The sequence below is a fragment of the Centruroides sculpturatus genome, unplaced genomic scaffold (genome assembly GCF_000671375.1).
Source record: "Centruroides sculpturatus isolate CEXI.00-Female unplaced genomic scaffold, Cexi_2.0 scaffold194, whole genome shotgun sequence".
In the NCBI taxonomy this organism is placed as follows: Eukaryota; Metazoa; Arthropoda; class Arachnida; order Scorpiones; family Buthidae; genus Centruroides; species Centruroides sculpturatus.
Window position 1 is genome coordinate 675,621 of NW_019384455.1, and position 14,365 is coordinate 689,985.

A 14,365-nucleotide genomic window follows, 5' to 3' on the forward strand; every position below is an offset into this window, starting at 1 on the left:
GTTTTATAAGTTTAATAAAAATCTGTCTTACATATTTTATTACTGAAATTTTATCCACTATGTGATTGACTTTTGTCCACATTATTGATATACAATAATGGATAAGTTGATATTACAATATACAGTAGTATTCCATTTTATTCACAGCCATTACTGTGATTATAATGGAATGAGGTAAAAATATATTGATTTGGTATCTGAACCTAGAGAAAACATCCAAAAACTGCAGATATTTTCTCCAGGTCTGTTATTGAGATCTGTTCTAACATGATTCTATTGTATAGTACTGTAATAGACTTTTCAATATAAAAAGACAAGTCTGTAATAAGGAGTAATCAGGATAAAATGAACTTTTATTATAACAGACTGATTTCTTTGGTCTCATAGTTCATTAAATCAAGCTGTTACTGTATTTGGTAATCAATAAATTCTATAATTACATAAAATCTTGTTAAGAATGAGATATTAGAAAAATACATGAAAAGTTAGATTTTTTTTATTGTTTTGCAGTGGCGTCCTGTGACATTTGATGATCGGGAAGCTGTGTTTCTGTAAGAAGCCAACTTCCAGAGGCAATCAGTTAATTGTGCATCAGTGATGGTCTAGGCCAGGGGTCGCCAAAGTGGTCTATATCGACCCCCAGGGGTCGATGCAACATCATTGGGGGGTCGATGCGGCTAGGGGGTCGATTAGGGGGTCGATGTGGCAATGGGTTACAACCTTGTTTTTTTTTCTTATACAGATATCAGAGATCACAACGTATTTTATTTTGCTCATACACTTACACTTATAATAAAACTTTACGGTGGGGGTCAATGTGAGGTTTTGGAAAGTGGTTGGGGGTCGACAGTTAAAAAAGTTTGGCGACCCCTGGTCTAGGCCCTCTAGGGTCCATTCGTATTCATTTGTTCAATAAACTAGTAAAAACAGTAGACTTCTCTAATAGTATTTTTAATAGATTATCTGACATACAAAATAAACAAGTTCAATATAATTATCTTTGTTATTAGATTCAATAGATTCCCTATGCCTTCTAAATGCCAATTCTTGCTTTGATAAAAAACATATTATATCTAAATTAATAGATGTTATATATCTATTAGCTGTAACTATCTTGTTATAATTTTCAATATTTATTTTATATTATTTACTAATGTTAATAGATTGTCATTCATTGTTTTCTAACTAATTTGTTTTACAACCAGGTGTCCATGGAAATTTCCAAAATTTACAACTTTTCAGTCATTCTCATTGAACTGGAAACATTTCTGTCTTTATTACATCTAATATTATGAAGAAATCAGTCCCCACTGTACTCGGCTAGGGATTGGTTCGGTTAAGCTTTTAAAAGTAAAATTCTGGCTCTTTCAGCAGGGTTTTATTTATGTCCCTAATTCCCTAATCTCTTAATTATTTAACTACTTCTTAAGTAGAAATAAGTTGAAACTGATTACTTTGAACTTGAATATTTGTAGTCTTGGGAAAGAAGTGGAAAGACAAATTTTTATGACAATGGATACATAAATTGTAAATTTAAGGAATATAAATTCTAGAGATTTTTTTGTACCTTGTGCATCTCATTCATTAAATTTAGTTGTAAATGATGCTGCCAAAGTAATAGTTAATTTTTTTAACATTGTACAAGAATTGTACATGTTTCTTTCTGCATTCTCTTATAGATGGGACATACTAAATCATAATATCACTAGTTTAACATTGAAATCTGTAAGTATTACAAGACGGGATAGCAGAATAAATATATCAAATATTTTAATGGATTTTTTTTAACTCCTGTCAACTATACAGAATTATCATAAAAACCAGAGCTGGCCTACGGCAAACGGAGCAGCTGCTCCAAGCGCTAAGTCCTATGGGGCACCTCAGTGGTAAAGAAAATTAAAGGGTATAAATTAGGGGCAACAAAGAGGGGCGCCATAATAGGATCTCGCTCCATCCTAAAACTTGCCTCGGGCCGGCACTGATAAAAACATACCAGTAAACTCCTATTGATTGGGTTAAGTTATAAATCTACTTGCAATTCACATAATGGGGTGAGGGTGGCCAAATATCTAGCAGACAGGTGCGTAACAGCCCAGAACTGGTCCTGGATAGAATATTTGGAAGCGTTTTGGTATGTAGCTTCCACCAGCTAAACCGCCTGGGGTTGGTGCTCTGTAAAGCACATGGGCAAATGCATATAATCTGACTGCTTTACACCGTTCAAATATTTTTGCCCTGGAAGCTGCCCCATATACGACAATACAGAGCTTCCGTTGGGAATATGCATATACGAATTTATATTCGAATATACAATAGCAATCTTATCGTTTTTCTCTCATATAGAATAAAAATTTGAAATAAGATACATAATGTGGTTATAATAAAATATTCATTTTAATTAATCCAAAATACATTAAAATATCAAAATAATCACACAATATGTATTTATTTTTTAGAAAATACATAGCAGTGCTTCCATCACTTCCAATGATGGCACGCCACTGTTTTGTTTTGTGTTTTGTAATATATATCATATGTTCTGTGCAGTTAAAATATATAAACAAGTTAAATAATAGCTACATAGATTTCAACAAAAATTTGTTTGTTTTAATTATAATCAAATATGCATTACATATCAAATATCTAATAATTTTTAAAAAATGATTTCTTACTAATTTTTTAATGTTTTAATTAGACAATTTTCATACCATTAGAGAAGATGATTGAAGTTATGCAAACATTTAACAAAATTCCAAGCTTACTATATCGAATTTGGAAGTTTGTATCATTTGACATTGCAGTTTATATATTAAAACAACAAAGGGCTTATTTGGTAATTACTTAATAGAAAATTATGATTTTGTAATAAATTATTTAAATAAAAGTTTTAGATTTGCTAAATTTAGTAATTTATAATTATGTTACATTTTATTTTCATTTTATAGAAATGTAATGAAGAAAGCATAAGAACTCTTACAAAAAAGTCCATAATACCAAATTTAGAAAACATAACTGAATATGAAAGACCAAAAGAAGTTACTGATATTATTTTGATTCAAGGCTATATCAAAAATGCACAAAATGGAGAAATGTATTATGGCCCATGTTATATTCCTTGTTTAGTAAAACAATTGATTTTCATGGTACATTTACTTAATAAATTAATATTTTTAGTGAAATTTTATAAGAAAATATACTTGTAAAATGAAATTTTACTTTGAATTATGATTAAAATTAATTAATTCTTATACATAAAATTATAAAATATTTAACAGAATAAATATTTATTTTTAAAAAATGTTAATAAATATATAAAATTTTTTAGATGATTAGTATTTCATAATTTTTATAAATAGTATCTTAAAAATATTTTCTTTAAATATTTTCTTCATTAGAGCCATTTTTTCTTAAAACTATTAAAAAAAATGACATTAATGACTATCTATTCATTAAATTATTTTATATACTTATATTTTTTTTTCTCTGTTATATTCCTTGAAATTTTGAAAGTTGTCTTTAGATTCTTTTTATTATTTTTGAAATAAATTAAACGTTGCATGTTTTTCTTAAATAATGTTTTTTCACTAAGCAATTCCATTTATGCTGTGAGATTGAATAAAGAGTCGAGACAGGTCAAAGATGATATATTTCTTTCAAAAAATTATTTTCTTAGATTAATTAAATTATTATTTTTGTTCATTATTAGATACTTCTGAAACATTTGAAAATTGATGTTTCTTATGGTAGTATATCATTATAATTGCTACTTTTTGTAAATAAAACATTTTAAACATAATTCATTGTAAATACTCTCTCAATTTCAAGAGTAGTTACAATTATTTAAAATTATTGATTTAATATAAAATATTAAAAGATATTTTATAAATTACTGAGAAAGAAACTAGTGTCTTTAGATGCGTTTATATTATCTTTATAATATAGTATGCAGAAAACTAACCTGACTGTTTTTAAATTAAAATAACAAACAAATTATGTAATTTTGTTAAATTTATGATCATCCTGCATTAACATAGGATTTGTAAATAATATCTCTTAATAATTGTGTCTATGAGATGGCATCTATCATTGGGCACTAGGAAAAGAATATGTAAACACATTCTTTCCCTAAAACTTTGCATGACTTTCTGCAAAATTTCAGGGGAAATTGCTGCCACTTTGTCCCTGATGTTTCATTTTAACTCTACCACTATTTTTTAATTGTTTCCAATCTGAGCCATTGCCCCATCCTGTTGAAACCACAGATTTTGGTATTCAATATGACATGGGCACAACTGTACTTCAAGAAAGTTGTGAAGCATTTTGATATAGCAAAGTTTGGTCATTCACAATGAAGCATCTTCAGATGTAGAAGGGTTAACCAGGTTCAATTGATTGATTGATTGATTTGATGTTTGGTACTTTTGTATATACTGTATATCATGAGTTCAGTCTCAACACAGAGAATGGGAAAAACAAAAGAAAAGGGAGCTAAAACACAGCCTGTAACTCAAACAAAGTCATCTCCAGAAGGGACAAAGATTGCAGACAGTGTAAATCCAAAAATTCAGCCTACAGCTGAACAGATGAGAATTGCACAAATTGTGAATGAAGTTAACAAATTAGATCCGGATTTAAAGGAAAAAGTGGAACAGGTTATGGAGTTAACTGGAAAATCAAATGATGAAGCGATTGTTGCTCTTCATGATTGTGACGATGATTTTGCAAAAGCAGTAGTTGTGCTGTTGGATGGTAAACAGAATGAGGGTGAATGAGAATTATCTGGTAAAAAGAAAAAGAATCATCAGACTTCAACAGTGAAAACAGCTGAAACAAATGGTACTGATGTCAGTCCAAGTAACAAAGAGAATAGAGTACAAGGAGAGAGAAGTCGTAATCGCGACACTAAACTTCGTGAAGGGTCTCGAAACAGGGGTGGTCCTCCCAGGTTGAATAGGGGTGGGAGTGGTAGAAAATGGCGAAATAAAGAAAGTGAGAAAAGTGAGATATAGCAAAGTTCAATTTACTGTCACAGCCATGTCTTCTAGTGTAGCTATTTTTGGAATGATTAGTCATATTTCTTTGAAGATGAAGGTCTTTGAAGAAATATGGACCAAAAGTTGCTACACTACATCAAACAATAACTTTAACACTGTGTAAAGATTGCTCATGTAACTCGTGAGTGTTCTCATAAAATAAAACGTATTTTTATTGTAGATCTAGGGGAGCACTGAAGTGATCCAGATAAAAAAAAAAGGGGGTAAGAGATAAATGAGGACCTCACAACACAACACACCTCAGAGCAAAAAAAAAAAAAAAAAAATTTATAACTTCAATATATGTGCCTGTACAGGTGGTAATGGATAACATTAGATGCTTGATGACAACCGATTTTACAAGGGTAACTACTATCCGATTTTTTTCAATCGACTCACTCACTATACACGAATACCGATAATAAGAGAATTACAATCTATTACAAGAAGAATCCAAATCATCGGTCTGCCTGTGCCATACTCTACATAGGGATGGTTCCATGGCACTAGATAACAATGTGGAGTTGTTGATCATGTGTGAATAAAAAAAAAGGATCATTAATCTCGAAATAACATAGCACTTGCCATTAACAAGCAAAGTTCTTTTAACTACTGTTGGAAATATCATTCCATGTGTCGTCTGTACTCTGATGCGACTCGATTGTTCTTCCTTCCCATACGAATTTTCTCCTTGTCTCTCGTAGTAGTAGTGACTCCTTACCTCCTTTACTCTCGTCCTCTTGCACAAACCAGTTCAGGGGAGCCCAGGAAGAAAAAAGGTCCTTGCCATTGACGGGTCACCCCTTTTATACCACCACATCTTTAATCCTCCCACTTCCTATCACGCGGTCACTGTCACATCCAATCAGCAGTCCACCAACCACCACCAAAAGGTGGCGTGCGACACAAAGAAAAATTAACATTGATGCGTCACAAAAATAGAAAAAAGGAAAACCTGACATATATAATAAAAGTACAGTAATACCCTGAACTTACGCAATAGGTGAGACCGAGCAATAACCACGTAAATCGAATTCACGTAAGTTGGGGTATAAATTTCACAATTTGTGTAAAATCCAAGTCGGATGTATTTAAGCTAATAAATGTTCTCGTTAATCTTATCTTGTCTTTTGAGTCATTCACAGTTACAATAAATCACTACATAGAGTCTCTCAAATCTCCATAGATATAACAAACACAGAAATAAATAACACAAAATAAATTGTAGCTATGTGTCGGTTCCGCGTAATACGTCCAAACATGTAAACTGAACAATAGTGTGGGGGGAGTGAGTAATCAACAGTTGCGTGGCGCTCAAACAAAAGACAAATTGACGAGATTTGAAAATCGTGTAACTCCGGGTTCGCGTAAGTCCGAGTAGCGTAAGTCGAGGTATTACTGTATATCAAAAATAAAAATTAAATTACAATACAAAACGAGTGCATAACACTACATAAAAAATAAAAATTAAATTACAATACAAAACAAGTGCATAGCACTACATTATCATCTTACACTAATTCTAATTGTTAGTAAATAGTTTCAAGTTAAACAGCATGTATGTTCAAGATTATTCTTTACACTCTTACAGTTTCAATCACATCCACATTTAAAAATTATCAGGTTAATCTGCTGTATCCTGTAGTTTAGTAAATGTTATAATGCATTTAAATCAATCTTTTGTTATCTAAGAGGAAAAATTAAACTTTCATATATCATAAAATTTGATACTTGTAGAGTCACTTGTATTTACTTTTTTATCTATCTGTAACAATGTGTGGGTTAGTTTAAGTGACAATAATGCTAACAAGCATAAAGAGCCTGACACATTATACTTTACTCATCATCTTGGTGCAGAGTCATCATGAAAGATGCAGAATTTTGTCACAAAAATTTACCTGGATTGATGGATTATGCTAATTCCAAGCTTAATAGATAAGATATTTTTTTAGTATTCTGCATTCACAGACCCATTTATATAGTACAGGAGAAGGTGGTATTATGGAACACTGCGGGTATTATGGAACCACCCCATTTCGAACTGATAATAAAGGCGAACTGTAGCGGAATGTGGCTGAACTGAACTAGGCAGACATCCATAGCAAGGGGAAAACCCGTTTTACTTCAGTTAAACGGTTGTCCGTATTTAATCAGCAAATTTGTTTTTTTCAAAATTCGCAAGTTTTGAATGCTAAGTGAATTTAATTATTTTTAAAATATAAATCGTGTAGTTGTAGGTTCACTGGTGCATGTATTCCGTTCCAGAGACTTAGGGGTACATATTAATCTGTGTGATGTTCACGTTTTTTAAATTTTGGTCTTGACAGACATAAGTTAATTCGAGATGGCGATGCGTGAAATACGGACCCCATTGGTGCTTTTACAGTAATATGGAACTCAACTCCTCCGAACTTTCTATTTGCAAGCAGACATTCCTCCAGAGCAATTTGTGAAAAAGACACTAGGTAGAAAGCCAATTCTTCCTGAGAATATCGAAAAAGAGCTGCTGGAATATATATTGTTGATGGAGGTCATATTTTTCTATTATAAAAGCATTTTTGCGATAAAATACATTGGAGTAAATAATTTTGTAATTATTTAACATTTTTTGTCCTTTCCTATTTGTTTTTGGCTACATTAAAGCATTTTTTTGAAAATATACAGTAAGGTTCCATATTACCACCCGATTTTCTCTAAGCCTACTTTCGGACTTTTTGTACAAAAGCCTTCAAAAACCATACTTATAATTACACTAGCGAAAAATCCAATTAGGAACATTTAGTTTACTAGTTACCAGTACTTTTCGCACTAAAAATGTGGGTGTAGTTATGATAACTTGTTTACAATTCACTAAAATGTAATTGGGGTTCCATAATACCACCTTCTCCTCTATAGTCTGCTGATAGCTTTACTGGATATGCATCCTCACACCATTTGACTTATTACAAACTTTACTATCTGCATCAAGCAATCCTATTATAGACTTTGTCTTCTCTATGCCTGACATAAAATTTGTCATTAGATCTGTATAGGTTAAAGATGGATTCATCCAAAAACATAACAGAATCCCACATGCAGTCTTTATGCTGTTTAGCCCAGATAAGCAATTCTCTGTGTATTTTGCTTGTCAGTAATGGCTTACATAAATGATAATTTTATAAACTTATGTTGCAAAGTTTATGCATTTACTTTTATGCCTATCCCATTTTATTTCAAAACTGAAAGAAGCAGCAGTACATTCTTACAGACATTCATGCTTTAGCTTCCTATCTTGGCATAGCATACTCCCACCTTTACATCCTGATCCAGCTTTTCTTTTAATGTTGCCATATTCATGTCTTCTTTGTATCAAATACACAATTATTGATTGATGACAATGCACATTCTGTGCTATTTCACAAGAGTTATTCTTAAGCGATTCCTTTAGTATTTAAAGCAACAATTAATTTTTATGGAGTGTTAACTGTTTAAAAATTTCCATTTTGCTTATACAAAGCTCATACCCATAAGTCACTTTTGTATGGGTACTGGTATAAAACCCATACAAAAGTGGAACACTTTTGTATGGGTTTTATACCAATGTATGCTACAATTAATGAAAATATTGCTGAATTAGATTGTCAGTCAGTAGAAAGCATTTTCATATTTATGATGGCATGGATAATGCACTCTTTACAGTTTCTTATAGCAAAATATACTTTAATTTTACAAATGAAACACATTTTTATAGGATTTTGATAATCTATGGTGGCTACTATATATACTAGTGATATTTCTTTAGATTTTTATAGTAAATACAATACTTATAGAAAATTACTATTTCTTTATAGATATCTTTTTATTTAAATGTATTGAATGTTTTTGAATTTTTTCAGATCATCTTCAGATTCAGATTTAACATGCTATAGAACATTAGAATGTGATGGAGCTTTACTTTTTTGAATTTTCTTGAATTTTTGAACTTTCAATGTTCAGGTTTGAATCTGTATCTGAAGGTGAGCTGAGAAAGCTTGAAAAAACATTCAATACATTTAAATAAAAAGACCTCTATAAAGAAATAGCAGTTTTCTATAAGAAGAGATGTGGGATTGAAGATTAATCATGAAATTCAAACTCATTTATTTCCTTCTTAAACATATGTTCATTCTCTGTTTAAATATTATTTAGCTATACACAAAATTATCTTAAATCGTAAAAAAGCAAAATTCTCCGAACGATAATATTTTAACTTTTATACCTTTCATTATCTACACTCGTATAAAATTTCTTTTCAGCAGTAATAAAGCTATATGGAAAGTATTCTTTTTGAAATTTATTTTTTACAGGTTAAAATTTGATCAAATAACAAGGCTCTTACGCATCACTCATCTAAATAAATCTTCTCTGATGAGAAAAATATAAATCAAAAAAATTTTTTTCTGTAAGAGGAAAAAGTAAGTTAAATATTTATGCGCTATAGATCCAAGTAACATTAATTGAAGAAAGAACTTCTCATCGATAAATCATTTCAAGATTTAAAGTTAAATCCATGAAAGAATAAGGCATATTTAATGAGAATGAATGCGACAAGTCATCGCTAATGAGAATATAAATAATACTCCTCCTTCGTGAATTTTATCCGGAAACCGATTTGGTTGATTGATATGCATAGTTGCTATTGAGTGGTGTTAATATATTGGCTAGCGGCCCAACAGCTAATATCTATGGTAATGACAACATCGACCGGTCGTTTATAATTTACCATTTCTACCTTCGGAGGTGTTTAATATTCTTATTAAATGACTATTGCTGCGTTAAGGAAGAGATCGTCGGATATCTCATCAAAGGAAAACATTTCCAGAAAACATATTTGGCACTGAATAAATTTACTGATAAAACTATAATAAACCGAAACAATTTTANGTAAGAAATGATGTAAAAAATGATATTCTTATACAGTTTATAATTAATTCACTAAAGCATAAAAAAAGACTTAAATGTAATATACCATATAAATAACTGAATTATTATTAATAAAATTTAGTGAGAATGATATGATACTATAAATAGATAATATTATAAATATAATTTTTCTTATTAGTAATTCTTTTTTTATTTAAAATCCACAGATTCCCAAGATAGAACAGAATTCTTCTGCTGATATTAAAAACATAGAAAAAGAATATCAGCTGAAAGAAGGTAAGGGATATCACTACACATTTGCTGATGCTTTTATTAGAAGTCCATTACAGACTAAAGAAGTTCCTGTTAAAGTTTCAAAATTACTTAAGGTAAGAATTTTATAATTTTAATTGTTAATTCTGTAAGTTGTAGAATCTGTAATGTATTTGAGATTTTATGATAAAAAAAAATACATGAATAGACAAATGATACTACTGGATTTTAAACAGAGCTAAAATATGGTTAATTAATTATAAAGATATGTTATTTGAACTAAAGATAGGTTGTCAAGCTTCCATTTTAAGTTTCAGAATATTCTAAATTAATTAATTTATTTATAATTGTTAAAGAAACCATTTGGAATGGACTTAAGCTTGCAACTTCTGCTTACTGTGTAGATATGCTCCAGATCAATCCTTTTTTCCAGAATAATCTAAATTAATTAATTTAACAAAAGAAAGTCTGAAGAAATTTATATTTTTCCCAACTTTGTGTTGCCTTTAAAACCTTTTCATTTTTTTTTTTTTTTTTTTATAAATTTCCAAAATCTTTTACATCTTATATCAAAATTGTAAAGATTCCTCAGTTCAATAGTTAATTTGTTTCTTTCATTTATTCAAATTTGCCCTAGAAAACTAAATATTCATTTACAGGCAGTGTTAGATGATGATAAAGAATACAAATCATATTAATTTTTTTAGATTTTGGTCAACTCCATCTTTTGCTATTTTAATAAACTCAATCCAATGAATATCATTCAGTGTTTTGCTTGATTTTGTAAATTTCTCAAAGAGCAACAATTATCATATAGTCTGTCTTTGTTTAAATTAAATTTTAATTGTTGATTTAACTTTAAAAAAAGTCATCCCACTGTACTAATTTTAATAATACAGTAGACCCCCTATAAAACGGGCTCATATAATATGGATTTGTATATAATGGTGAAAAAATTACAATTGTATTCGTATAAACACGCTAAAAGAGACTCGTATAATACAGTAAAATGTCATTGCCGACTCGTGTCGTGACAGGATTGGTCGAATCTAGACCAATAGCGAATATTGCACAAACCGTTGAGTTTAAACGAGTAGCGGACCTACTAAAAACCATTTATTATTTAATGGTCATAAAAATTATATTTATATTAATGATGTCTCCAAAGTTCAGCAAATTTTTCGCAGAAAAATAACTTATCAGAAAGCACGCACCCGCTGTTCAATGTGCCGTTCCATGATGAAAACAAGCTTAAGCAATGGTGTCGTCGAACGGTGCATACTCGGTAAGTAATCCTACAATTTTTTGTTTATAGCATAGTTTATATGGATTATTCCCAAAAAATTACACATGTTTTGGAAATGTTGAGTCAAATTAGTCTAGAATTGATTAATTTTATGGAAGAAAACCGTTCAAACAACTGTAGTCCGTAAACTGCATACATGCCTGGCTGTGATTGGCTCATGTATTTAAGTGACTGGTAAAACAAGGAATTCATATAAAACGGAACATATCTACCATGTTATAGGGGGGTCTACTGTATATAATTCATACATTTAAAAATAGAGTATTGAAAATCATACAGTTTTTCTAAGTAATTTAATTGCTTTAGTTGGAAAGAAATAAAAACTACAAAAAGTGTATGTAATGTAGCAGAATGATTTGGATTGATTAATGGTTTGACACAGAAGACAATTCCTATGTCTTCTTATAATATCCTTAATATGGTATTATAAGTAAGAATTGTCTGCTGTGTCAAACTGGGAGAAATCTAGTGAAAATTGGATAGAATAGCCTATCACCAAAATGATAATATACACTGGTATGTAAAACTTAAGCAACAATATAATTTTTAAGCAGACAGCCATGAAATTGTACAAAAGGGCTTCTTGTGATCAGTACAATGAACACCCGATTCAGTAGAAAGTGATTCGTATGCAGGAAGAAGACATCACAGCTGATGTGATGTTATACAGAACACGTGCAGTGCAAGACTACAATAAGAAGGAGGCTTTGATTCCATACTGTATGTGTTCTATTCATTTTTGTGTAGTATGCTTTCTTCATCAAGTACAAAATACTGTCTCTGTATTCTGAATTTCATGTCTCCCAGGTGATTTCTTGTGGAGTTAAGCAACAATTGTTTTTTTTTTTGCCATAAGTGTAAGTATTTTGCACACCAGTGTAAAAGCTTTACTATGAATGCACTAAGTATGTACTGTACATAGTATATTTAACTTCTACTGTACTGAGTGAATAAACTGGCTGAGGCAACATTTTTTTTTAACTTTTTCTGTCCTTTGAGCACTAAGAGATCTTTTTCCATGCAGTTTTGGCCAGGCCCAAAATGAGGGCAATCAAGTAATGAGGAACAAAGCCCAATATATTTAGGATAACTTGCTCATGAAAAATGATGCTAGATGACTGCAGAACATTGTGACAAAGAACAGAGGAATACTGTGAAACAAAAATCTATAAAGGATTTCTTAAAGAAAGTTTAAAACAATAGATAGCATGCACTGTATTACAAAACTGTTTGCATCTGTTATCTTTTATCATTTCACTTCAATGTGAGACAAACCATTCATATTAAAATGCAACTACAATAATGCAAATTTTTATTCTAAAAACTATTGTATGTTTGTATGTATTAGCTCTGTAAGAAATGATGTAAAAAATGATATTCTTATACAGTTTATAATTAATTCACTAAAGCATAAAAAAAGACTTAAATGTAATATACCATATAAATATTTTATATTTGTAATTTTTAATTCATAATAGCTGTGGCCATTACTTGCATTTTCAGTTATATGAAATAGCATTGGTCCACATTGCCTCAGATAATTGATGTTCTACAGTACTTAGAATGTTTTTTAAATAGTTTAAATAATTCTAAAATTTTAGAAATATTTTAATCCTTCATTATCAGGTGTAGTATTTCAAACAGCCAAATGAAAACAAAAGTTTCTTTTTACTTTTAATGTGAATATATTAAATGTCAATAAGTAGGTACCTGTCTTATTTAAATTATAAACAAGCTACGATAAAGAAAAATATTAAATTTTATAAGATGTACTATGTAACAATTCTTATAGGATTAAGATGCATATAAAATTATAAACACTGGATATGTACTTTCACCTGAATTTTTACCTATAGTTGTTCTTTACAAAACACGTACAAATTCACTGATTCACTGGAGGGGTTGAGATTTTATGTCAACCCAAAATACGTATTATTACAAGAGAAAATTGATTAATAAATTATATGTTGTTAAACCAATGGATATTTTTTTGGCTGTTTGAAATACTATACCTGATAATTACAGTTAAATATCAAATATTTTAATGATAATTATGTTGCTTCCTTATGCCAGTTTTATAAAATGTTCGTGTCAAGAATTAACATATTAAAAAATATGATACTATACTCAACAGAATTGTTAGAAAAACTGACAGTTTTTAGATTATATATGTAAATTAACTTTTAATACAAATTATATATATGAAGATTTTAAATGAAGTTTGTTTTATTATTTGGAATTTATTCTAAATCAAGAATAGTACATTTTACTGTAAACAATAGCATTTTATATAAAATGATGGGTGTCTGAAAGAAAATCCACATAAAATATCTCAGGCTCTAGCTGACAGGCAATAATTTTTAATATGCAGCATGTCCTGTAATTTGAAAACAAGTGGAATGCTGTAGAACAGGGGTGGCCAACCTTTTTAGCAGGCGGGCCAAATTTCAGAAATAATATTTCCTGCCTGGCCACGCACCTAATTTTTTTTGTTAATTTAAGTAAACAAGCAAGCGTGCTACAGCTTCAACCACATCGTTGCTTTCCAGTAGGTGAGATCGTGGTCAAACACTTGCCTGGTTTAATGTAAATAAACACAAAAAAATAGGTATATTTATTTTTTTTGAAGAAAATTAAACATAATTGAGAATCACTTATTCAATAACCGAGAAACATATTTATTAGACAATTAAAAAATATTTAAAAATGAGACATCTGACTTTGTTTTACAGAACTAAGTGCATCAAAATTGATCTCGACTAATGTTGTCGCTACACGCAAACAGTTTTCCAAATGAACATCAGTAATTCGTGTTCTCACTTGTGATTTGATGTACTTCATGCGACTAAAAAGTTGTTCACACGCATAAGTG

At 30.1% G+C, this 14,365-nt stretch overlaps 1 protein-coding gene across 1 annotated transcript in view; it reads left to right on the forward strand.

Annotated features, from left to right (window-relative positions):
- LOC111620643 (sodium/hydrogen exchanger 10-like) overlaps positions 1-14,365 on the forward strand; it is an 89,637-nt gene that overhangs the window by 73,153 nt on the left and 2,119 nt on the right. The window contains exon 19 of the mRNA XM_023362617.1: positions 10,996-11,003. Coding sequence (XP_023218385.1) covers positions 10,996-11,003 — 8 coding nt within the window. The remainder of the gene's footprint in view (positions 1-10,995; positions 11,004-14,365) is intronic.